The sequence below is a fragment of the Haliotis rufescens genome, unplaced genomic scaffold (genome assembly GCF_023055435.1).
Source record: "Haliotis rufescens isolate VD_foot unplaced genomic scaffold, xgHalRufe1.0.p SCAF_1, whole genome shotgun sequence".
Lineage (NCBI taxonomy): Eukaryota > Metazoa > Mollusca > Gastropoda > Lepetellida > Haliotidae > Haliotis > Haliotis rufescens.
This window is the reverse complement of record NW_025963779.1, coordinates 10,070,054-10,097,695: the sequence shown is the minus strand read 5'-3', so window position 1 is coordinate 10,097,695 and position 27,642 is coordinate 10,070,054. Positions and strand designations below refer to the sequence as shown.

The 27,642-nt window shown below is 43.0% G+C and overlaps 2 protein-coding genes across 2 annotated transcripts; one reads left to right on the top strand and one right to left on the bottom strand.

Annotated features, from left to right (window-relative positions):
* Window positions 1–410: 410 nt before the first annotated feature.
* On the bottom strand, window positions 411–12,659 carry LOC124147156 (vitelline envelope sperm lysin receptor-like). The gene is made up of 10 exons (XM_046517770.2): window positions 12,593–12,659; window positions 10,028–10,080; window positions 9,182–9,221; window positions 8,191–8,366; window positions 7,474–7,628; window positions 6,102–6,247; window positions 4,231–4,318; window positions 2,706–2,859; window positions 2,269–2,320; window positions 411–711 (listed from the first exon to the last, which is right to left on the bottom strand). The coding sequence occupies exons 2-10, from the start codon at window positions 10,076–10,078 to the stop codon at window positions 452–454; spliced, it is 1,122 nt and encodes a 373-aa protein (XP_046373726.2). The 5' UTR covers window positions 10,079–10,080; window positions 12,593–12,659; the 3' UTR covers window positions 411–451.
* A 97-nt stretch (window positions 12,660–12,756) lies between these two features.
* On the top strand, window positions 12,757–27,484 carry LOC124147147 (vitelline envelope sperm lysin receptor-like). The gene is made up of 10 exons (XM_046517760.2): window positions 12,757–12,830; window positions 14,541–14,581; window positions 15,665–15,710; window positions 16,447–16,625; window positions 20,596–20,750; window positions 21,628–21,773; window positions 23,272–23,359; window positions 23,667–23,820; window positions 26,363–26,414; window positions 26,939–27,484. Exons 2-10 carry the CDS (start codon window positions 14,543–14,545, stop codon window positions 27,454–27,456), a joined length of 1,377 nt encoding a protein of 458 aa, XP_046373716.2. The 5' UTR covers window positions 12,757–12,830; window positions 14,541–14,542; the 3' UTR covers window positions 27,457–27,484.
* The last annotated feature ends 158 nt before the right edge of the window (window positions 27,485–27,642 follow it).

Genomic DNA, 27,642 nt, shown 5'->3' with positions numbered 1-27,642 from the left:
TCAGTGGGGTTTTACGCCGCTTTAAGCAATATTCCAGCAATATCACGGCGGGGGTCACCAGAAATGGGCTTCACACATTGCACCCATGTCAGGAATCGAACCCGGGTCTTCCGCGTGACGAGCGAACGCTTTAACCACCATGCCACCCGACCGCCCCTGGTCTTCAGAAACCAATGCTCATCGTAAGAGGCGACTAACGGTACCGGGTATCCAGGCTCGGTGACTGGGTTGATGCATGTCATCGGATCCCATTTGCGTTGATTGATGCTCATGTCAATCACTGGATAGTTTGGTCAAGACTCGAATATTTACAGACCTTAGTCATTCAGGTCAAATATTGCCGACAACCGCGTCAAACAATTCCACCCCAATTCTTTCCAATTTTCCATTTTTTAAGAAAACAAAACACAATCAATTCGAGGTCGATTTAATAGGCATTTCTTTGCAAGTGTTAAGTGGGTTTAATGTCTGGTTCCTTTGCAATGGGTCTGGTGGAAACAGACCTGACGACCAATATAACGACCAGAAATGTGATTGTCAAGGATAGGGACAGCATCGCATACTCCCAGTGCATGGTCGCTAGAACCCTCCAATAAAGATCACCCGTAGGAGAGGGGCGCTCGGCAGGACCAGGAATCTCCGTGAGCTTAACTACCGAGTCATCCATTTCCACGTTGACAGCGTTAGAGGCAATGTTTTCGACACGTTCTCCTGGAAAAAGAATTTTACATCAAGAGTATATGTAGTCAACACGGCTCTTCAAACTGAGCTATCGTGCCACACAACATTGGGTGGGTGAGTGAGTGAATGTTATTATTACTGTCACATATGCATGTAAATGACCGTAGACAGGCAGTGGTTGATAACTTGAGCAACAGTTTACACCAAGTACGATTCCGACAGGTCCAACTCCAAAATCCAAACGTCGCTTTATGGCTGAAATAATGCCGATGCGATGTTGAGGTTTAACTCGCTCAAGTTACAAGATGCTCGTATGCTCAGTACTGTGACAATCATTGTGTGCTCGGGACCTGTTCTGAATCCCCATACGGGCGACACTGGAAAGGGTATAGCAGCAGTTCTTGCAATCGGATCTTTCCAGAAGGGACTGTTGCACAAACCTGGCCTGGCTTTCAGCTCTCAATTCATGCCCTGTTCTTGCAATTTTCAAATATGTGAGCGAGGACCAGTCCAACCTTGTTTGTGAGGTACAACCAGCAAGGTCACAGCAAAACCAAAAACCCATGTCTGCGGCTCCATCATACATAGGGGCATTTTGTTTGACAGTTGCCCTAAAATCCCAATATGGATGAGCTAGCAAATGGCCCAGTGAATGTGTCAAGAGCTTCGCAGACTTGGATGAAAATATAAGCATGAAGTTATGGGAAGACCATGCGAGACTATGTACAATACTAAGTTTTTTCCAGTAATAAGACTGTCCACAGAATAACCATGTTATTGAAAAAATGTTATCTGATGAAATGAATACTTGTTTTTTTTACCATTTTTTGCAGGTCTTTTTCATTCAAGACAACATTTCTAAAAAAGCAAACCTCAAAACAATTCTTTTGGGATCCACTTTTTAAAAAATAAACACCAAATGAACATTTTTTTAGAAATAAGACTTCACGTCAATCCCGGCCCCCGCAAAAAATATCATTGGTCGTCTGTTAAATAATTGAAAACATGTCCAAATGAGAAAGTTACTGTAGTAATAGATTAAAACTTACTATTAAAATGAAAGGGGGCACGGGTGGCCCAGTCGTCCATGGCGCCGCGGTTCGCTGTGCACAGTTGCGAAACCTATGATTGTTGGTTCGAATCCCGGTTCGCCCCGATTATGTTTCTAGGTTTGTCAGCACCATACCCGTGCTCGTGGGTTTCACTGAAGTGGTAAACGTCCGAGACCTGCATCACTTCAGGCTTTCCTCCCACATTAAGCTGACACGCCGTGATATGACTGGAATACTGTTAAAAGCGGCGTCAAATCCAACTCACTCACTCACAAAATGAAATGCTAAATGTTTAGGTTTTTTTACAAAAAAACATTTATGGGGGTGGTTGGTTTGGCCACCCCTGCAACCGTCAACTTCTCGGTGGGATACGGTGACAATAGATAGAAAAAACAATGTAATGGTCACACTGACATCACTATCTCTGTTAAGCTCTCCCTTGCAATACACGGGTGTTTGGGCCTATTCATATTCCTATTCAGGCCCAATAGGGCCTGTAACCTGAAGGATTACTGACAATAGGTGAAATACCTACCAGACAGATCATTATCCATGGATCTCTTCCGGCGAACGGTAGCACAGGAACTCTGATGTCATGAAAAGAATAAAGGCTATTTCAAATAGACAAATTCTTTATACTTTTACCTTCCTCAAAACAATAGTTCATATACTGTGCAAACTACAAAGGACGCAATAATGCGTAATGTTTATCAACGTGAAAGAGCGGGTTTTACGCCGCTTTTAGCAATATTCCAGCATCACACGGCGGGGATACCACAAATGGGCTTCAATATTGTACCCATGTCGGGAATCGAACCCGGGTCTTCGGTGTGACGAGCGAACGCTTTAACCACTAGGCTACTCGACCGCCCCTCAACGTGAAAGATGAAGTTGTCATCTTCATCAGCGTGAAAATGAAACAGAACTCCTGGGATGACATGTAATTTTTCAAAAGATATATTTTGTCGGTACCCCATCACAAGCCTTCTTGCAGAGCGTGAAGTTGCAGTCAAAGAACAGTTCTTCGTCCTTAAAGAGGTTGAAGGAGGCAAAGAATGGGCTGACCGATGTCAGACCCTTCGTCGTGAACCCTGCCTTCTGGTCGAAGATTATGCCGTCACCGCAACTGCAACCCACAACCCGACAGTACACATGCACCCTTTAATGGGTGAACAAGCACGCTCAAACAGTTTGATAGGCGTTATTTAAAAACCTACGCTTTCTAAACTATTTGTATTATGAAAACAATGCCATTTAGAAAGTAGTCAAATGTAACAAATGTTATATTTGTGATAACACTTTCTTAGTAAAGTACAGATTATCGTATGGAAGGGACTCCATCCAAAAAAAGTAAGAGAATCTGTATAACATTTGTTATATTTGTATTAAGCAATTCAATACTGATCTGGCATTTGATTAATACTCGAATGACAGACGATGTCTCAGTTTGATTCAATTCTGAAAATGGCCTCCATACCGTAAAGCATGGCCATTGATAAGTGTACAGTAAACTACGTTTATAACGAACATGCTTATAACGAACTGGCGGATATAACGCACTGTTTTGTCCCAGCCATTTGCTGTATTTATATGCTGTATATATGTTAATAACGAAATAGGGTTACAAAGAACTGAAATTAGTGGTCCCTTTAAGTTCGATATAACCGTAGTTTACTGTATATGGTATATTCAGATATACCATGATCAGTTACGATGCATGTCCGTGAGGTTGTTGTGGAGTTGTGTTGTGTTCTGAGATTTGTTGACAAATAGGGAACGGCCTGTCTAGAAACTGGTTCGACTGTACCCACAAGGTAAAAACAAAATGGCTGTGTTATGGATTCGGCGCCTCGTTTTCAACACAATTGATGGGTGGGGATTTTATTTCACGGGATCAACCGATCATACTAACGTATAAATAAAATGTAACCAAACGAGTGTTCTTTCAATGCAGTTGTGAAACACGCATTGGACCTGGATCGTACTCTACCAATGAATCAAGCCGTGAAGACCCGGGTTAGAATATGTCTTCCGCTACCTATGCTTGTCCCCCGTGAAGATCCGGGGTAGAATAGGTCTTCGGCAGCCCATGTTTGTCATAAGAGGCGACTAACGGGATAGGTAGGTCAGGCTGACCGACTTGGTTTATGCATATCATCATATATCAATTGCGTGGATCGATGTTCAGGATGTCAGTCACTGGATTGTCTGATCCAGACTCCATTATTTATAGACCACCGTCATATAGCTGGAATACTGCGACAAAAGCCAATGAATCTATATTGTTGAAGTCTAAACTAATTTTTAAAGTTAAAGCATACATCTTCAGCTTTATATGTCAATCGTCTGCAAAGTCTTCCAAACAGCTTTGCGCTCCGGAGACTAAAACTGACAGGCTAAATGAATTGTGTTTAATATTTTCATCCCATTTCAGAATTTACTTTTGTTAATTTTCTCTTGAAGGTTGTCGAGTTCAACTTCTACTTCCATAGCTTACCCAGCTTTTAAAATGGCGTATCTCTTCGTAGTCTTGACCCCAACGACATCGCATGACAGCGCTCTGAGTCCAGACTCCCCATCCCGCCCTGTGGCAGACAAATGACCATCACCAATAGTTATGGCGAGGTTATTACATTATGAAGCAATGGAAAGGTCACAACTTACCCTCTTATTCACAAACTCGTCAGACCTCCGGTTAGCGTAAAATAAGCAAACAATACCTCCATTTCCGAATTTTGAGTTACTTGCGTACAAATATACATGAACAATTTCAAAACCACAATAGTATAACACTGCAAAACGACCCAACTTGCCTACCAGCATTCACTGCCACCACACACGAACAATACTTCAGTGAATAACGTATAGAAAAGGTGCTATGTTTCGCCTATTGTTATATTCTACCATGACATTGAAGAATGCTTCATTATGTCTGGTTGGAAAGAGGCATATTTCCTACTGAAACCTTTAAAAAGCCTTTTCACACAAAAACTGCGTATGAATACAGCGATAGCGTATATATCAATCCTTAAAATGTCTGCCTATAATCCATTATAACTAAAGCGCTCGGTTACAAATTAAAATAAGAGGTATGTACTCTTTAGTGGGACTACATCCATTTACAAAACAGTAGGAGTTATCTCCTAGACATGTGTATCGCTGAATTCATGCGCCATGCTGAACACTCAGAACAGATATAAATTATAAGTCGCCTGAAACAGCATTTTAGGTAACATTTTAAAAATATCTGCACTAGGGTGTGAAAAATACCAAACAGATTACTCCAGTGGGTCCAAAAATACATTAAATATCCAAAGAAAACAACTATCAATACCCTTTGTGAATATTTTGTGAGTTGATTTTTAATCAATGTGTTTAAATAATACCAATTAAATATATCACTCAGTCTGCGCACTCAATCCTTCCAGTTTATAGCATAGGTCTAAAACCGTCCTGGTTTTAATGTTTTACCAAATTAAATATTAATTTTTGAACAGGGAATGTTAAATATTTATAACTCACATCATCTTTCACCATTTTAATGATCTCACTTAAATAACTTAGTTATAATACCAACATTATGAAAATTCATCACTAAGCAACATTCCTACTGCATTTTCAACAATATGTAGCGAACATGAGAGTTGATGGGACGAACACTTTCAAGGTGGTCTTGCGCTTCCTGAATTCACTTTTTACACAGGACAAAAAGTGGCATTTTTCCAATTAGGACATCACCATGTTATTTATATTCATCACACATTTGTGAACACATTTTCAACAGCAATTCTGAAAAAAGGTTGCAAAACTGAAACTTGAAAGATTACAATAGTCGCAGTACCAGTTAAATTTTTGGAGTAAACAAACAGCAAAATGTACTGATCATGAATAGTAGAAGTCGTACCTCCTGGGCGTGGGATAGTATTTGACAAAGACAACTTCAAACGTAAGAATAAAAGGAACGATTTGACGAACCAATCTGTACGAGAAGACGCGAACTTTCAAGCCATGACACTTAAGATGAGGTGGCACCGATGTTTAATAATACAGCAGAATACAAGACAGCACGTTATTACGTTTGGTGGGAGATAAACAGTATTTGATCGAACGGAATTACTTGAGTCCGCTGACTCAACATTTCACAAACTGTTTAATGCTGTGTATACGTAACACTGTCTTGATATCTATATCATTCTGGTCGAATACCCAACTTTAGAATTGAATAAAATCCATGTATGTCAATGAAGGGAACTAACTCATGAAAACGTCAAATATCATGCCCAATAGTTGTGACCAACCACTCGTTTTGTATATCACTTCAGTTTTGGGGGAAATCTCCTACAACCAAGGGATAGAAAAATGCCTTACCATCTGACTTTGCCGTTATCTTCACCATCCTCCCGATGTCTACAGTGCTCGGGAGTTCATTCCCAAGTACGTCCGTCATTTCCAGTGTATATCCAGATTTGGCCAATGGCCCAAGATTTGTCTGGATCTCCCGTGGGGCGAGAAGTCTGAGAAGGTAGCCAAAATTTCAGAAAGGAGATACTGATTATAAATGAGTATGGTTTTACGCCGCTTTTAGCAATATTCCAGCAATATCATGGCGGGGGACACCAGAAATGGGCTTCACACATTGTACCCATGTCGGGAATCGAACCCAAAATTTCAGAAAGGAGATACTGATTATAAATGAGTGAGTGAGTATGGTTTTACGCCGCTTTTAGCAATATTCCAGCAATATCATGGCGGGGGACACCAAAAATGGGCTTCACACATTGTACCCATGTCGGGAATCGAAACCGGGTCTTCGGCGTGACGAGCGAAAGCTTTAACCACTAGGCTACCCGACCGCCGGATTATAAATGAACATTTTATCATTTCACAACACCTTTCCTCCAATCACCCTGTATACCACCTGTGATAAAAAAAAAGCTGAAAAAAACACAGGTAAAAGAATAGAAACTAGACTTTAATTTTACGACATGATCTCGCCTTGGAAGTCGGCGGTCTCATCTTAACGAATAAAATACGGATTCCTCTGTAGTGCGCATTAAATACATTCTTGACATCAGAAAATAAAGATAAGTTTTCAAGTTTTGCTGAATTACTGAACACACTTTGAACATGACTTCTTATTGATGAAATGTTTGAGGAGGAAGGACCGTAGAGGTGGCAGACCCTAACAAATCGGGAGCGAGTATCGCGGGGACACCAAAAATGGGCTTCACACATTTTACCCATGTCGGGAATGGGTACAACCCGGGTCTTCGGCGTGACGAGCGAACGCTTTAACCACTAGGCTACCCCACCACCCCACAAATCGGGGGAAACCCGGATGCAGACAATACTTTGGGACCAAGGACTCACCCGTCGATCATCGGACCGTGACACTGCATATGGTGAAGTATTGGTTTAGGTCAAATTTCCAGCTATACAAAACAGCGCAGCCGAGGCCAACCATTGGATGCCATTATAAGCACCCTCCCTCCCCGTCTTCGCGGTCTAGTAAATACTATGTTGTGCAAGCAAACCCGTGAAATATTGAGCCAGTCGACTTATTCTGGCCACCGGATCTTCATTTCGCCAGCTGGAGACCCATCTCGCGACTCCCGTGCAGAGCCGACTCATGACCATCCTTTTCAACATGTGCTGAGCAAATTATCAAGCAATGTTGGTTGTGTAAAGTCGCCGTCAACATGTTCCAGCTATGAGCAAGAGAGTAAGACAAGTTACTCACGCTTCAGTAATGATCTTGAATTCACTTTTACTCTCCCCATTCTTGTCGAAGGTACACGTGATTTGGTACTGTTCCTCACTTGTCTGCAGTGGACTATCGGGCGACCCCCATTGGATGAAAATGGGGACGGTAAACACACTAGATGTGCCCATTTTCTGTTATATGAAAAAAAGTAAAAACTTGTACTCCTGGGCATAAATTGTGACAAAACACAGAATCGGTCAAAGAAAGTTGCAGCCCTGAATGGAATTATTTCAAAGAAAAAAACTGATTGAAGACACCGTTACGAACAACACACCATACAATTTGTTTGTTGTTTAACGCCGCACTCAGCAATATTCCAGCTCTATGACGGCGGTCTGTAAATAATCGAGTCTGGAACAGACAATCCAGTGATTGGCATATTGAGCATCGATCCACACAATTGGGATACGATGACATGCATCATCAACCAAGTCAGCGAGCCTGACCACCCGAAACCGTTAGTCGCCTCTTACCAGCATAGTTTCAAATTATGGCAAGCATGGGTTGCTGAAGACCCATCAACCCCTGATCTTCACGAGTCCTGACTATATGATTTGTTTGTTGTTTAACGGCCCACAGACCACATGAGAGTGTTTGCGAGATCTTGTCTTTGAAAATCAAGAGGTTACGCTGATAAAGGAATAGACATGGACAACAGTATGGACAACAGTTTGGCTTCGTGTTGCCACTTACAAAGAACACGCAGCCAGTTCCCGTGTACGAGACATTCAGCTCGTGGTTCACGTAGTTGAAGGTTTGGAAATAGTAATTCTTGCCATCTTTGCATCTGGCAAAGCCCGTCAAGTGCAGATCGGTGACGATCTTGACCTTCGCTACACTCTTCACATTAGGACCACACTCCGGGTGCACTGGCAAGACAAGATATATGTTTGGATGAGAGTGCCCAATACTCAACGTAAGCAAATGGTTTATGAATATACATGTATTATTGAGAAATTAATTGATGTGCGAGTGGAGAGAGAGGTGACTTATTAAATCACAAAAATAGGTGATTACCGACGTTTATTATCTCGTTCAGGCTGTCAAGTTTTGTTTGCTGTGAAACGCCGCACTCAGCAATATCATAGTCTTAATAATAGAGTCTGGACCAGACAATCAAGTAATTGACGTCATGAGCATCGATCCACGCGAGCATGGCCACCCGATCCCGTTAGTCGACTCTAACGACAAGAATGGGTTGTTATTCCTACCTGGACCTAAAGACCTACGATGCAGTTTGTACTTATTGACTGGATTATGAGCGAGTGAGTCGGGTTCAACGCTGCTTTTAACAGCATTCCAGCAATATCACGGCGTGTTTGATTCATGTGGGAGGAAAGCCCGAAGTGATACAGGTCGTTTACCACTTTGGTGAGTATGGTTTTACGCCGCTTTTAGCAATATTCCAGCGGTATCACGGCACGGGGACACCAGAAATGGGCTTTTGTACCCATGTCGGGAATCGAACCCGGGTCTTCGGCGTGACAAGTGAACGCTTTAACCACCAGGCTACCCGACCGGACCCCATTTTGGTAAAACCCACGAGCATAGAAACATAATCGAAAGCACGATCAGTTTCTGGCGTACCCAAAAGGACGCAACTCTGCACAGCAAATTGCGGTGCCTTAAACGACTGGGACAACTTGACCCCGACTGGATTATGAAGAATGACGATTAAACTCACCCTTCAATATGAACTTGTGAGGAATAGCCACCAAAAGACACTGAAACATCAAGAGCATAGCAAGTCGACTGCACGCTTGTTTCTCCTATATATACACAGTATAGCTAGGGCTGCAGTGTCAGAAACTTGGGATTTGAACAGAGAATTACGTTCACGGCGTGTAGCTTGATGTGGGAGGAAAGCCCGAGGTGATGCAGGTCTCAGACGTTTACCACTTCGGTCAAACCCACGAGCACGGGTATGGTGCTGACAAACCTAGAAACATTATTGGGGAAACCGGGATTCGAACCCACAATCATAGTTTTTTAGCGTGCCCAAGGGATTCAACTTCAGACGAGTGAGCCACCCGTGCCCCCTAAAGAAATATGAAAGAATAGAGTCGTCCTAAATTTAAAATCTTTTTTTTTTGAATAGATCTAACCGTAAGGACACTGATCTACCTCTGAGGCGAGGCGAGGCGAAAATGGGTTTAACGTCGCGACCAAGATTATTGCACTTATATAGCGACGTGCATGCACGTGTGTGTGTGGCTGCTTGTACTAGTCCGGACTGATGCCGATTTATAGCGCTAGCCCACCGAGATACCATGCCGCAGATTAACATGAATACCCCCTCAGACACAGTATACTGACTCCGACCCGATCAGTCTTTGTTTCAGCCCCCTCATGCCGAGCGCCGAACAGGATAACAACAAGTACCATCTGTTAACGTCTTTTTGGTTTGACGTGACCGGGGATGGAATCCGACCTTACACTCTCCAGACAGACTATCCACCAGACCACAGGCGCTCACTCACTACCCTGGAACCCAGTCTCCCGAGAAGGCGTTATTGTGAATGTCACATACCGGAAACAGAAACAGCGGGAGGACGGTGATGGCGGCAGCAGTCGGTGCCATTGCTACAATACAGTCAAGTGGGTAATACACATTCTCTACATAACAAACACTAGACAACCAAGCGTATTGGAGGACAAATAAATATTTAAGACGACCTTTTCAACAAGTCTGGATAACCACAACTTTAAGCATGTTTATTCTGTGAACAGTGAGTGAGTGAGTTGGGTTTTACGCCGCTATTAACAGTATTCCAGTCATATCACGGCGTGTTAGCTTAATGGGGGAGGAAAGCCCGAAGTGATACAGGTCTCAGACGTTTACAACTTCGGAGAAACCCACGTGCACGGGTATGGTGCTGACAAACCTAGAAACATAATCGGGGCGAACCGGGATTCGAACCCACAATCATAGGTTTCTGGCGTGCCCAGGGACGCAACTCTGCACAGCGAATCGCGGCGCCTTAGACGACTGGACCACCTGTGCCCCCTTCTGTGAACAGACCTTGGGTACGTACGTACGTGCGTACAGTGGAATGGAACTGCAATACTGTAGAAAGGGAAGTCACAAGGTGGGATGTGGTGAAATGGGGTTTACGCCGCGTTCAAGATCATTGCACTTAGTTGTATGTAGTTGTATGTATGTGCGCATGCGTGATTTATAGTGCTAGCACACCGAGATACCATGCCACAATTTAACATGAATATCCCACTCAGACACAGGATACCGATTCCGAGTCGACCAGTCCTGGTTTTAGCCCCTTAATGCTGAGCACCTGACAGGGTAACACCAAGTACCATCTTTCAACGTATTTTGGTATGACGCGGTCAATCTTCGAGGCAAGAGCGTCCACCAGCCTTTTGATCAAAGTCTTGTTCCACCCTTGCCACATCAAGCCTACTTTCCTGTGCTAAATACGATTGGACTATCGGACATTTCGATAGTCCAATCAGAACGTTTCACAAAATCAACATCCACGATTGGTACACCGTCGTGTCATTTACCGCTGTTTGTCCTTGTAGACACGAATGTATTTTTGATCTATTAAATCCCCAAACGATTGTATGTTTTTGTGTCATCGCGAATGTTTTCATTATCTGATCGACTAGGTCGTCGCCTACTATGGTAGTCGCCATCTTTGAACGAGATAAGAACAGCTATCTGATTGGATATCGTGTTTTCATTACAAGGGGCACAACTCGGAGGCAAGAAATGTGGCCTTGGTGTGGCAAGGGCAGAAACTAGGCTTTGACATGGCTAGTTGACACGCTTGCCTCGGGAAGATGGACGCGGCCCGGGATCGAACCCCGACATTTCTCTCCCCGGGCGGACGCTCTACCACTAGACTATGGCTATCTGAATGTCCCAAGAAGGCTGGGCGTGATGCCAAAGCTACTGCAATATATACTGTACTCAGCATCAATCTCATTAAAATCAGAGCTCAGTTCTCGCTATCGCTGAACAAAGATATGAGGACATCTCATAACGGGTCACGTCAGAACGACCTTTCATCCGACCAATCAAAGCGTCGCTTACCAGAATCATGAAAGTGACAGTCGGAATGCGTTATTTCTGATCATGCAACCTCGAAAACGTTAATACGGGGTATTCCGAACGACAGTTACGACCGATTCCGTCAAAATTATCGTCTATCTCTCGTTTCCGTGGTCAGGCTCGCCGACTTGGTTGACGCATGTCATCGATCCCAATTGCGTGGATCGATGCTCATGATATTAATCACTGTCTGGTCCAGACTTACTTACATACCGCCGTCATATAGCTGGAATATTGCCGAGTGCGGGGTTAAACAAACCAACAACAACTCTCGCTTGAAATGGGCTTCACATTTGTGGATTCGAACCCGGGTCCTCGGCGTGACGAGCGAACGCTTTAACCACTAGGCTACCCCACCGTCCGGGTGGTCAGTCTCGTCCACTTGTCATCCTATCCCAATTGCGTGGATCGATCCTCATAATATCGATCATAGGATCGATATCGTCTCCTCCAGGCTCCATTATTTACAGCCCGCCGTCATATTGCTGGAGTATTGCCGAGACAGGCGTTAAACAAACAAACAACAAATTAAACCGAATTGCTTGGTGTTTTACCGTAATAGGGTACATAAAAGAATGTGGATCTAATAGTGAACTACAGATCAGGGAAAATTGACTGGACATAAAAGATCGGAGTTGAAGCAATGCTTACGAACTGCCCACGTTGTCGAGAATTGAATTACCCTAAAATGCCCTAAAATGCTGAACCTTCTGACGCATGCATGGTAACAAGCTTGCATATGGCCAAAACGTTTTTAATTGAATCGCTAGGTGATAATTCTAGTATAGCCACACACAAGACACATAGCAACTTTTTTTGTAAATAGTGCACAATGTCTATATTACATGGCGACTTGACACACGACCTATGTCGTATGCATGACTCCATTTCAAATAAAAATTCATTACCTTAATTGCGGAGACGAATATTTTATTACGAAGCGGACAACACTTATTAATTGCATTACTTTAAATAATCCAAATATAAGTTATACAAAAATGTCTGTAAGCACATAATTATTACCTTTACGTTTCCACTTCTGCCTAGCACACGACTGACAAATTCACGTGCTGCCACATGTTTTAAGTCCTCGCGCTGTTTTCTAACGGTGTCAGTGATAGGTTTAAAAACGTGATTATTTGTGACAGCCAATTTCATTGGATGATAATTCACGATTTTTGCCTGCGAGTGAAACTGGTCTTTCGGTCCTTGGCTTCATAACCTCGTGGACTTGCTCAGAGCGTGGCTTGACTTGATCTAGGTGAGACAGATTTTTTTATCCATCAAGAGTGAGAATGTCTTTACAGATAAGATTTTGATATTGTTCAGGAATACATTTTGGAAAGACTTCCGCCGGTACCCACCTTTCAAAAGTTCTGTATGTATGTATGCATGCATGACCACTCGATCCTGTTAATCATATATAAGTAAAGAATAAACTCCGAAGACGCGTCAATAGTTGTGCACGGGGTCTGGTCTGAGGCGCGTTAGCGCCGAAGACCAAACCTCGTGCACAACTATTGACGCGTCTGAGGATTTTATTCTACTTAAACCTAAATTGTCGCGGCTTTAGTTTCATTGGAATGCTTCATCCACTTAAAAAACTATTATGCGTTCAAATAGTATATACACCTCAACTAAAAACAAACTCAAAATACTTTTTATAGCTTTTGCAAGTTTGAATCCCGTAGTATCAGACAGTTAGGCAACCGAGAACAGAAACCGGTAACAGTTGAACGTCATTAGTTGTGCGCGTGCAGTTCACTCGAACACACCAGAATCATGCGAAACCGGTTTCAGTTGCATGTCATTAGTTGTGCGCGTGCATTTCGTTCGACATAACCAAATGGCTTGTCAGTCGGATTCAGACAGCGAGTTACTTTTGACCCAGAGTAAGTTTTCGAAAAAGTTTTGATACACAAGATATAAACAGTGACTTTGAGAATTTATTAAACAACTCTCCCGCGTATGATGATGACGGCAATGTTGGTACAAGTAAATCTATGACCGAATTGCCTAATCGCCCTGATGAGGAACTGAAGCTTTTTCTGTCTCCGGTCGGTGAAACACCCACTGGCAATTTCCACAGAACTCGGCACTTCATCTGATGATGAAATTATTCCTTGCAGTCAAGGATTTAATACTGTGGAGATTGCACGACAAAAAGTTGAAACACCCCCTCCACCCCCCTTAAGTCCGGTATCGCGCCGTTTCGGTAGGCCACTCTCTTCACTTTAAAATGCAAGATTTGGAAAGATCTGCTAAAAGTAAAAATACTTTAAAAAAATGTGACTGGGCCCTTCGGTTACTGTCTACTTGGTACAAAGCAAGAAAATGGAATGGACAAGAAGTAGACATGTATCTTTTACAAGCGTCTGACGGCGAGTTAAACCAAAAGTTTATCGCCTTCATAATTGAAAGGTGAAGACTACCATGGCAATACCCTCCATGCCCCCCTTATCTACTGCTGGAACCCCAATGCCACCCTCCTCCCGACTTTGTTATGTCTTTTCGAATAGCTCGTCAATAATACAGAACTATTGAAGAGCTATTGAAACTAGTGACGAATTATTGAAACTATTGACGAGCATTCCAGAAACTAATGACGCGTAATTTAGGTTTAATCATATATATTTTTGAGGGGGTATACGGGCGGAAGTCTTGCCGAAATATATTCATAATAAACATTTTGGTGTAGCAATTACAAATTATTATATTAAAACACAAAAACTAAAGCACTTTTGTCATTTAAGCACAACCCCTGTGTTATTCTGCTGCGTTAAATCATAATTGTCACGTGATAATACATGCTGGTTTTTCCCCCCACAGTGCTTGTAGTTTTAAGTGACTCCTGTTTAGTCATACCTATTCTATTGCATATGACGTTATGTTCAGAGAGCTTAATGTTCCATTATCCACTACTTGTCCATAGTTTTTAAGAGATTGTAATCTATGTTGGCGTCTTCGACAGGTATGGCTGTGTGGGTTGCAGGGCTACTCCTGGCTATATATGTGAGTAGTCTTCTTATTCTTTGGTTAGGAATTTCTTTAGGAACTGGTTTTCATTAACTTTGCATGTTTGTGGGGCTACCATGCCAATCTACGCGTTCATTTATGTAATCATTGCACTATCAACTATGGTATGTATTGCTCCGCTATTGCTATCCGACACAGCAACCCGTTAAATTCCGGGGTAGGATAGGTATTCAGCATCCCATGCTTTCCGTAAAAGCCGACTATGCTTGTGAGAGACGATTTACGGAATCGGGTGGTCAGTCGCGCTGACTTGGTTGATGCATGCATCGATGCTCATGTCAATCACTGGATTGTCGATTATTTACAGACAGCCATCATGTAGCTGGAATATTGCTGAGTGCGGCGTTAAATAACAAATACCCGACCCAGCGGCCGAGGCAGATATCTCGACACCTTATTTTTAGAAACTAATAATACATTTCAGAAGAAAATGTTTTGTATTGAAAGTGGCATGAATTGTGTCTTTGTATTGGCGACCAGTGAATGTCGCACATTATAGTGAGTGAATGTGGTTTTTCGCCGCTTTCAACAATATCACTGCGGGGGACACCAGAAATGGGCTTCACACATTGTACGCACGTCGGGAACCCGGGTCTTCGGCGTGACGAGCGAACGTTTCAACCACTAGGCTACTCGGCCGCCCAACGGACACTACAATTGAAGCAGTAAATAGCTACGATTCGCAGCAAACTATCAACGAGTTGCTACAAATCCTTCTCCCCACGGATGTTAAAATGTCCCAAATGTCAATGCTTCCAAAAGACCATTGACGATTACATCTCAGTTACTAAGATTGGTCCCAGGCGTCGCAAGGATTTTAGATTATTGAATTTGAGACAGTAGTGGGTCCAGGGTATTTTGGTTTGATGTGACGTTATGAGCTCAATTACAATTGGAACGAAATTTGTCAGTGTTGGAATCGCCAAAACGCAGCAACGACCAGATAATAACCCTTTCCTGACAATGCAGATATGAAACCCACACGAGAAGCACGGGATTGATGGTTGGGCATGTTCTGCACGTTTACCTTTTAAGTGTATATATGAAATCCCATTTCAGGTGCCCGTGTACGTGTCAGGCCTACCTGCGGACTTTATCGTGAAAGGTGAGTACCACCCTACGCCGCTTTTTTATAGCGATCTTGGCGAATCAAGTCAATAACAGTGAATTGTGGCGCTACGATCGCGTAATAACCAAGAAGCCCATGCTATCCGGAGTTCCCAATATCCGAATGGATTGAAGACAGCTTGCTTCTACTAAACCGGTACAGAATCGGTTACCCGAGCTTGTGCATTCAACTACATGTACTTGCAGACGGAGAGGTTACACCATGACCTGGTTCATTGTCCTTGCCGTCATGCTCCTTTGTAAGATATTTGCTCATGCTGTCAATCACTGGTCTGACTGGTCCAGATTACGGATCGACGTTATTCAGATGGAATATAAACAACCATCGTTTCACTTGCCTGATCACGATGTACGATAACTAGAGCTACTCGGATTTGCAGGTTGGGTGCATACTATTTTGAAATCCCATTTTACTCCTGGTGTTATATTGATGGACGTTTGCTATTTTTAAAGACACTTTCATTATGTTAATCAGGATATCGATTCATTTTTTTCTGCAGCAGTTCGCTGTGCAGAGTTGCGTCCCTTGGGCACGCCGGAAACCTATGATTGTGGGTTCGATAAACCTATGATTGTGGGTCCCGGCGTTCTACCCAGCTCGCTCACCTCTTTCTGGAATTGCAGGTCAGGTTTATGAAAATATACTACCTTAATTGTACCAAATTGAAGATAATTACTATTTAATCTGGTCCTTGTACTTTTTATGATTTCAGTCTCTGCTCACTGTGGAGACGGCAAGTCAAATGGCTTCATTGAGGTAGTGTCTGACTTGAGCGTTCGTGTAACGGCCAAATGTAAGAACGGTCTGCAGCTTTTCAATAAAACCGATGGTGCTCATTGTATAATGCCAATCTCGTTCAAGGACGATGGCAGCGCTCGTTGCGTCATGGAGGTAAGTTGAAATATAATTAGGACTTGTATTGAAGGTGCTTGAATCGATACTATCAGTGTATTGTTACCCTTTGAAGGTATCTTTGCTTCTGTTCATTGGTATGCATTGAAGATGTTGATCCATCTTCCCGAAGCAAGAGAGTTAACTGACTTTAAAAGTCCAGTTTCCACCCTTGCCTAACTTGGCTGGAATTACTGGGCTCGATCGTAGCGCCACCAGTGTCTATTACAAGTTATGTCCCCTCTAAGCCTCTCCTATGGACCGACCTCTTCCGTGGTCTAGTGGTAGAGCGTCCGCCCGGAGAGCGGAAGGTCCGGGGTTCGATCCCCAGCCGTGTCATACCAAAAGACGTTAAAAGATGGTACTTGTTGCATTAAGGGGCTAAAACTAGGACTGGTCGGCTCGGAGTCAGTAAACTGTGTCTGAGTGGGGTATTCATGTTAATCTGCGGCATGGTATCTCAGTGTGCTAGCACTATGAATCGGCATCAGTCCGGACTAGTACAAGCAGCCACACACACACACGTGCATGCACGTCGCTATATAAGTGCAATAATCTTGGACGCGACGTTAAACCCCATTTCACCTCACCTCTCCTATGGACCAATGAGACTCCACCTCTCGCATCACTGGCGTTTGCTTCACCCAAAATGGTGGCGCCTAGTCAGGGCAATCTGTTCGATAATCAAGATCTATATTGTCATAAAACGGGTCTTACATCGCGAAATGCATCAAATCACGTGAGCACCTTGATTAAATACATGAAAAGATTTGGAAAATATCCGCTGACATCGAGTAAGCGGTGCACATGCTTGGCAAATCCTGCAATCGACCGAAATCTGCACGACAGTTTTGAACCGGATTTCGATTTCGGTGCGCGATTTTGATTCGTTAGTCCAGCCAAAATGTAACTCCATAATACCCGCCCAGTTCGGCAAGGGTGGCAACTGGACTTTTATAATCAGTTAACTCACTTGCCTCGGGAAGATGATGTTGATCAGGATAAAGCTTTGACAACATCACAAATTAATAGCTTGAAACATTGTCAATGGGACAAGGTCCTATTAATATCATGTAAGACCACGTCTTTCAAAGTATGTTTATTTGTGCCACGTTTTTAATAGAATCTCTGATTTTATATTTTGGCTAGGGGTGATATAAATCCTGCTAGTGTCCATGCAGGTAGTAAAAGTACTGTAAGTCCCCATGGTCCCTGGTGTGTACTGTGTAGGGCTGGGACGGGTAACTCTGGTACTCGGATCGGGTGGTTCCTGAGTAGGATCCGGGTACCAACAGGACAACCGGGACCCGTGGTTAGTCACGTGGCATATTGTTTAATGACAACAACTCACTGTCGCTCAGTGGTTACACTTCAAGTCGCTATAGTTCGCATTTCTTTCTGACGATGAACACTTTCCTTTGACTTGTATATGTGTGAGAAGAGATAAAGCTTCAGTCAACTTCCATGTACGCATGATCTCATAGTTTGATACATGTATCTAAATAGTTTTTGCCAGGACTGCGGTTAAAGAATTCCCAATCACATTTCGTTCCTAACTCTTGAGATCTTCAGTTGGTACCCGGTTAATAAATTTGAACTCCTACTAGTGTGGTGATCTACTTTCAGTTGCTGGCGATCTCTAGCCCGTTTTTGTCATGTATTATGTAAAGTGCTATCCTTTTTATTATTTTATACTAGTTATAGATGTTTTTTTTCTGTGATAAGTCCAGTTATTTTACTGTCCTTCGTTGCAGGTTTTTATAGTCTAAATGTATTTATAATGTTTAACCCTTGATAGTCACAATATGGCTGAAATATTGCCGATGTGACTTTATTTTATCTAACTCACTCGTATTAATCGCTGATCAAACATTTTCCGTCATGAACTGAATATTCTGAGAAAAAATCCCTTGCATCAGTGTTCCATAACCTACCTTTCGAAATGTGAACATCTACTTGTAAGAATGAATAATTTGTGGAATGTTTTTCAATATACCAAGCAGGTTCGCTTATTTTACACAGGACGGCGTGTATGGGTCCCCGATTTGGGCGAATATTGTGAACGCTCTGCTTGTATTACCGTTTTTATTCGAGATTGCAGAATTTGAGAATCAAACCACTCGACCTTAGCTGTTGTCCTTATAGTAATGACCTATCAGGGCCATCACTATCTCCCAATGTAGCCCCTGAGCAGTATTTACAACACGGATGAAAACGTAATGCCTTTGATAATTTCGGTACATAAAGCCACGAATTGCTGGATCTTAAATATCGGTATACGTGTCTTTAAAAAGAGTTTTGACATTCTTTTTCTCACCCCGTTTTGTGTTTACAAAACACCACTGACACAATTGCGTAATTTATTTCTTGTTAACAAATATATACTAAAAACCGCCGTCATTTTGCAGGAATACTTTAATCAACTCAAAAGTTTAAGAACACTCGATTTTTCATATTACTGTTAACCTGTCATGCAATAAATGACATTAACTATATCAATATGTTAAAATTGGGTGTGTAACTTTTATATATTGTTTTTAAAAGCATGTGTCTTTGAAAATATAGCCCCTATGCATGATTCAGAATTGTCTCTTGAAACCAACCACCGGCAGTAGCTGCTCCGATTATTTACAGACCGCCGTCATATAGCTGGAATATTGCTGAGTGTGGCGTTAAACAACAAACAAAAGCTACTCAAATGAAGCATCGGAAGCTCAAGCAATCGGGCTTCCATTTTCTCAAACATCCAGCTACTCGAATACATCCCATCTTACAATGGGCGCACGCAATGCACGTGATCTGGTATTGAGTGAAGTATCAAACCCTCACCCGGTCTCATAGCAACTCAAGGGAAAGTGTTTTTATCTCGGAAAGAAAAATCTGAATCATTTATCAACATTTTAATGTTTCCAACATATTTTCCATGGACTTTAGTAAACGGACGTAAAATCTGTACATGCACTTGAAAGATTCTTAAGAGCAGTGGTTTGTTAGCGCCTCAGTTGCCTAATTGTTCCCTCACTTGGCAACAGGTACGAATGTTGTAAGTTTGAGTCTCTGAAGGGGCCACGGGTGGCCCAGTCGTCTAAGGCGCCGCGTTTCGCTGAGCAGAGTTGAGTCCCTTCGGGCTTTCCTCCCACATTAAGCTGACACTCCGCAATATAACTGGAATACTGTTTAAAGCGGCGTTAAACCCAACTCACTCACTCTCAACGTACATACTTCTGTTTCAATGGTTCGTGTTTCTTTTGACGAGCAATTAATAACACAATCTGTTTTATGCACATTACCATTATCAGTTGTCTGGGGAAGGGATTGGTAAATGACAGTTGAGGTGTGTGAGGATTCGATCCTGACAGTCGGGTTCGAACCAAAGATCAACCCGTGAAGATCGGGTAAGAATAGGTCTTCAGCAACCCATGTTTGTAACGGGATCGGGTTGCATTGGTCGATGACTTGTTTCATGCATGTCATCGTATCCCATTTGCGTATTTCGATGCTCATTTTAGTCCTGGATTGCCTGGTCCAGGCTCTATTACTTACAGACCATCGTCATATACATGCATATGGACTATTGCTGGGTGCTGCGTTAAACAACAAACAACCCAAGAACAAGTGGCGTTCATGACACATGTGTAAACTCGCAAACGCAACATGTTGAACAGTTTATATTGTGCGCGCGCATAGTCTATAGCCAGGTTGTTTAATTGCTCATCCACCCCAACCTCGTTCAGAGCAGAAAAATGCCTCGACAGACGAAAGCCGAAAGAACACTGCGGAAGTGCACATTTTGCCGTGTATCCCGCCAAGACGCCAACGTGACTGGAACGGTTGCTCATCGTCATCGACCATGTGCGCCACCTGTGAGGACAGCTGACGCATGCCCTACATCATTGGCAAGTCATCCCACACCCCACCCCACCCCAACCCAACCCCATATTTACCGAAATCGTTAACACATATGTTTCAGAGACGGGAAGGCGCCACCGTGTATTCGGCCAGAGTTTACGTAGCGTGGGGACAGGAAGGAAGTCCTATCATAACCAATGCAGAACAATACGCGGTTTCCTGTGCGTTCGGCGACTACGGCGTAAGATCGACCGCCGTAAAAGATGCGTTACACGGGTAGGTTGTCGGAGTTCTGTAGTCGTTGGGATATTACTAATCCAGGAAACATCGGATTTCGTGTAGCCAAGAGAACACAACAAATATTAAGTTCTGGATGTGGATTCTGGATTGCAATTTCCCCCTAAATCTGGGCTGTAAAGATGATAAAAGATGAGTAGAAATGGTTCCGCCCCACGGATGTCGTATATCTTAAATTTGATTCTACAAAACGGGCATGGCTAGCAGCATGATCATTCGCTCCTTACAGCGAACTGCCCGTAAAGATTCCGGGGTAGAATAGGTCTTCAGCAACCCATGCTTGCCGTAAAATGTGACTATGCTTGTCGTAAAAGGCGACAAACGGGATCGGGTGGTCAGGCTCGCTGACTTGGTTGAAGCATGTCATCGATCCCAATTGCGTGGATCGATGCTCATGATGTCAATCACTGGATTGTCTGGTCCAGACTGGATTATTTACAGACCGCCGTCATATAGCTGGAATATTGCTGAGTGCGGCGTTAAACAACCAACCTTACAGCGAACCCCGTGTTCGATTCCAGCATGGGCACAATGAGTCGAGCCCATTCCTGGTGCCACCGAATGGACGGATCCAGAAGTCGCGTTCAGGGGATCAAGACTATTCCCCTTTCCTCTCCTCCTTTTAAACCAAATGTATGTTGTAGGCAGTAAAATTATCTGAGGATTTTGATATTTTAGACCCCTCCCTTTTGAAAATGTTATAACACACCCTTGCACCGCCACTTCTCCGTCATGTTCTGTATAATCGTGTCCCGATGGAATTGCAAGGTCGCTTTGCCTGGTAAAGACGTGATTATACACTGGCCATCCTGGTATTGCTATAATATTTATTTCACACTCGCTGCTTCATGTTTAGACTTATCGCCCCGTCAGAGCTGCAGTTCCATAATGGCCCTCAGTTTTCCTCGTCGGTTCACCTGGGTCTGGTGGATGTGAAAGGCTTTGCTCTAGACTCAAATATTCCAGCCCAGAGGAAGATCCAGATCAAGGCAACAACAGATGGTATGAAGATAACTACATTATACTCGCTTCTGAATCAAGATCGCCCAACATAGTCAAGGCATTGCTGCATTTTTGTGCATTGTACGTGCCGAGCAAAATGGGGATTGGGTAGGCTGCAGGCTTAGACTAGGGAGTTTACTTGTCATCGTCCCATACAGTGCTCGTCTGAAGCGCTATCATGTTGGGCGTTGGGACTCCTGGAGGTTAAAGGTTTCCTCGTGACCCTGTAAACCGGGTTCGTCCACACATGGTTCAACGTGTTAGGCAGATACAAATAGTCGCCGTCATATAGCTGGAATATTGCCGAGTGCGGCGTTAAACAACAAACGAACAAATCATATTGGCAGACCCGTGAAATTCCGGTTCAGAATAGGTCTTGTCAACCCATGCTTGTCGTAAAAGGCGACTAACTGCATCAGTGGTCAGGTCCAGTTGCGTGGATCGATGCTCGTGTTAATCACTGGATTATCTGTTCAGACTCGAATATTAAGACTGCCGTCATATAGCTGGAATAATGAGTGCGGCGTTAAACAACAAACAAATAGTCAGAATATTCCTAAAAAAACAGCGTGAATTCCTACCGACTCTCACTTTTTGGAATATTCAAGTTGTCTGTTTTTAAAATTGTTTTTAAATATTTAACTGTAGTTGTAATACATTTTTATCCCCCGGTATATAATACGGGGGATATAGTCATCATCTGGCCTTTTTGCGTCCGTCCATCCGTATTTAGTTTCCAATGCATAACTGGCAAACTGTGAAAGAGTTTTCATCCCAACTTGGTACATGTATTAACCAGAGGCTGATGTGGTTCATTTCGCTCCTGTGGGGCCAGGGGCATTTGTCATTTTCAGATGAATTTTGCTGTTGAATATTTGATCTTTTGGAGAATTGTCAAAGATTTTACAATCACATTTGAGACTTGTAGATTAAAGGACTGTACTGTCAATTCTCTCACGTGGGTGGCAAGTATCCAGGGCTACATTGTTTGGGATATCTGTGGGTCCACATCACTTTATCCATGATGTAACAAATACAGCAGCTACATCATCAAAATGATAGGACAGACATGGCGAGGCTGCATCTCAGAGGCGTCAGAGAGCCAAGCCGCCAAGCCGCTGTGCGTGGGTCAACTCTCGAGTAACGGAAAGAGTACTTTCTTTAACCGTCCGTCGAATCACTGCCAGACTGCATTTATCGTCTTAGGCTACATACATGACCAGCCTGCAGTACCTCGCCTCATGCACGATGCCAAGTTTTGGTAGCCAACAGGTCATATCTATTTGTGTTGAAAGCGCTGTGCTTGTATATAAAATATTAACTTATTTAACTCAGGGAATATATAGAACATATGAACTCCCCGTTAACAAGTGTTTAGTATTATATTGTAATCTGTAATCATGGTAGGGCCACTCGAGACAGGTTTGTTTGCACCTGTTGTAAATGCTGCTACTGTAAAGATGTTGCCAGTAATGTCAATTCCCACTGTTTCCCATAGGTAAAGATGGCGAGGTGGGCCTCAGGGCGTCTTCCTGTGACGTTGTAGGGATCAACTCGAACGAGAGATATGCGATTCTTCGAGCAGGGTATGTATAGCGTGGACCATTTTGTGCCAGACGGGACATACACGACATTGGTATTTCAACCAAGTCGCCGATCGCTTTGGCAAATATTTGTAAAAGAGAACTGGGAGAACTGCCGGGTCTCCGTCGTGACGAGCGAACGCTTTAACCACTAGGCTCCATTATATACAGACAGCGGTCAAATAGCTGTAATATTGCTATAGTACGGCGCTAAACAACAATCTTCTTGCTGAACTCCATGACGTAACGCCAGTCAGCCCCGATCTGACCGTTTCACTCTATTTGATATGTTGAATGTATTTTCTTACAGCTGTGGAGATGGAATAATCTTCCAGAAGGATCAAGGATTTACAACTGTTGGTAAAAGTTCATTCAGTCCTTACTTCACTTCGTTTCACCTCGGCGACGATAAGGATATCAAGTTTGACTGCAACTTCACAACGTGCAATACAAGTTGTGATGGGGTGAGTTAGCGCTACCGTTTCCATCCATGAATTTACTCCAGCGAAGGAAAGCCAGACATTCTGTGTAGTGTTCAAGGGCGGAAGGGTGGCGTGCTAGCCTTTGTGGTCAATGCTTTCACATGTATTCCGAAGGCCCCGTTTCGATTCCCCACATGGGTACAATGTGTGAAGACAATTTCTGTCATCCTGGGTGGAGGGTGGGTGGTAGGTAGGGAGGGAGGAGGCGGTTTAGGGGGGTGGTGGTGGAGGGAGGGTGGCTGCAAAGTTGTCGGAGGTGCTGCAATTTCCTGTGCATAGTTACATCCCTTGGGGACGCCATGGGTCTGAATCCCGCCTGCTCACAGTAAGCCGACACACCGTGATGTAACTGGATTATATACTTATTGTTTGATAATCACATGGCATTCTGTTTAAATGTACAGTTGACATTTGAGAATCGACTGTATCATGGAAGTCTAACTATCCCTATCAAACGTGAGTAACATATGAAGCAGAGGAAGCAGCTGAAAGTCCAATGTTTCCATTGAAACTGTTAACAACATGTCATGAGTGCCGATGCTGGTTTCTCTTGTTCAATGTTCGTCCTATAAGCATACAAAACCTAATGCTGGATGCAATATTTGGAAGGGCTGTTTTCCTATGGAAATACATCATCACGAGGCAAGGGAGTTAACTGACTGTAAACGTTTCCACCCGTGCCGAACTGGGCTCGGTCGTAGCGCCACCAGTGGCTATTACGAGTTATGTCCCTATGTCCCTATATTGACAATCAGATTCCACTTCTTATCACTTGCATTTGCTTCAAATACAATAGCGTCACCTAGTGAAGACAATCTGATCGATAATCAAGATCTATATTGTAATAAAACGGATTTCACTTCGCTAAGTGCATCAAATCAAGTGAGCACCTTTATTAAAAACATGAAAAGATTTGGAAAATATGTTATCGCTAAGCTGTCGGTACACATGTTCTGCAAATCCTACAATCGACCGAAAACTGCATGGTTACGCGATTTTGATTGGACTATTTATAGACTCGTTAGTCCTGCCTAAATTTAACTCCATAGTTCCATTCCTGTCGTGGGTATATTTTAGATGCAAGACATATGTAAAAATCAAATTATTTCTGAGAGATTCTTTGACGAAGAACTTGAAATCATACGCGCATTCCGATTGGCTTGTCGTATTTTCGCACATTACATTCATCGATAGGGGTACGAGTCTTCTTGCAGGTTACGGAAAGGGGCAAATGGTGGCTTTAGTCAGCTTACTCCCTTGCCTCTGAAAGATGATGTAAATTTGAAGTTTTAATGAAAGTTTTGCCCGGGACATTTATGGGTAAACTGGTCCCGACTAAATACTCTATAATCTTGCATGGTGCAAAATCTGATGGAAATACGTTGGTGACAACACCAGCAACTATAATTTGGATATAAATGTTGAAACTGTTGCTCTTTAGATGATTAATTACCAATATTAGCTTCAAAATTGCCTCCCCTTGAGGTTAATGTCTGTTCATACTATTAAATAGTCTTGGAGAAGCGTCGAATAAATGTTCATTTACTGAAAGAATTGATTTTCTTATTGTAGTTTTGTAAATTCGTCGCAAACAGAATTCCGTTCCACATTTTGGGTGGTGGGCTAGCATAGTGGTTATAAAGTTCGCTCATACAATGTGTGAAACAATTTCGTGCGTCCCCAACCGTGATTTTGATGGAATATTGCAAAAAGCGGCGTGAAACGACTCACGCCATTTGTCTTGAGAAAAAAAAACATCGTGTCTGTAAGAGCCGAACGAATGATAGAGATCGGATGGTACCGTAATGGATATCGACATACCCCGACGACGTAAATGGTTGGTGACGCTATCAACCACTAGTCTGCCTAGCCCAAACTTATTTGCCTTCACAGGTCGCCGTTAAAAAGCTGTAACAATGCCATTCTCATTAAAATCGGATCTTAGTTCTCGCTACCGCTGAACAAAGATCTGAGGACATCCAATTAGGGGTCACGTCTGAACGACCTTTCATCCGACCAATCAGAGCGTCGCTTACCAGACCATGAAAGTGACAGTCGGAATGTATTTTGCAACCTCGAAAACGTTAACACGGGGTATTCCGAACGATAGTTACGGGCTTAACGACTGAATCCATACAATTTTCACCATCAATTAGCCATTCCAGAATGTTCTTTTGTTCAGGTTTCAATTTTTTTATCGAGAACTTGTCAAAATATGTTTCGAAGCTTAGAGGCCAATTTGAAATTAATGCCGTAAAGCAGGAGAAAGATGCCTTCTGATTGGCTAATGTCTACTTCTTGTCAGTCATTCCAAGAGCAAGGTCGGTCTTACGTGACTCGTAATGGGATGTCCTCAGATCTTTTCTTTTAGCGGTAGCTAGCGAGAACTAAGATCTGATTTTAATGAGATTGTAACAATGCTGAGAGCGGCATAAACATGTCGCTTCAGTTTTCGGCCTTGATATGAAATGTTCGTAGTGTGTGTATATATATATACAATATATGGGTTATGTTTATATTTCAGAGCTCCTGTCGCAATGAACGCCGAAGACGTGATGCTCCTAGAACTCGAGAAAGTACGTACATAGTCGCCCTCGAAACGTAAATTATAGTGACGTTAGTCTTGATCCAGCCCGTCAGGTTAATCTCATACCCTGTATTACACAACTTCTTCCAAATTATAGAAACGGTCCCGGCGTATTCGTCCTCCAGTGGTATCGACGGTACCATAGCTCTACTTTCTCATTCCAACCAGTGAGCAGTTTCAAACACTGATTTTACTTAATAAAAGAATATTTTATAGAATTTCGTAGAATATTTATAACAAATGAGGCAATATATTGTACTCAGAAAACCCGATGAATAATAGTTATATACTGAAGAAAAGTTAAATTGCTTAAAAACATCTGTTTTTGCACCTGTGGCTAAAAAAATATCTAGTCTCCATACATATTTCCGGACACCCGCAGAATGTAAAATGTTCGTTCCCTTAGCAGGTGCATACCGAATTAAAAATACGTAAAAATAAGTTGTCTGTGATAAACATTCATGCAGGATAAGCAAGATGAGAACAAGGCAGTGTCATGTCTTACAATTTCAGACGATGTATCCATGAAAGTCCAATCCAACATTTACAGCCTTGTGGGCAGAGAAATGGGCACGATCAGGCACCCAGCTGGAGTACTCGGAATACCGCCCAAAATAAACCTCGTCAATGAAAAGGTCGATCTACCCCGACCAGTTGCCGAAGATACGGAACGAGCTCGACCTTTGGCGAAAGAGGTTGAACTGCCCTCACCATTGACCGAAGAGGACGATCTACACACCCCATTAGCGAATGGGGATGATCTGCCCCCACAAATGGCCGAAGAGGCCGATCGACCCCGACCGTCGTCGAGATTTGACGAGCAACCCCAAATGTTGTCGATCGTGGACGATGAACACCGACCATTTGCAAAACAGAACAACGAAGATATAACCCTTGGCCTCTCGGAATGGCCGATCCTTCCTTGGCCGGCAATTGTGTCCCTGACCTTTTTGTGCTTAATGTCGTTGGGTCTGTCGCTGTATAGCTTTGTACTTTCAAACCGGAGACAGTCCGTATCTGTGCCAGCATAGTAACTCAATAAACGAGATCAGATACCAAGGGCTGTTTTTATTTATGGTTCCACCTCGTGAGTGTGGAAACTGGTTCTCTGAACAGGTACAGTACGTTTGTTTGTTGTTCAACGCCGCACTCAGCAATATTCCAGCTATATGACGGCGGTCTGTAAATTATCAAGTATGGACCAGACAATCCAGTGA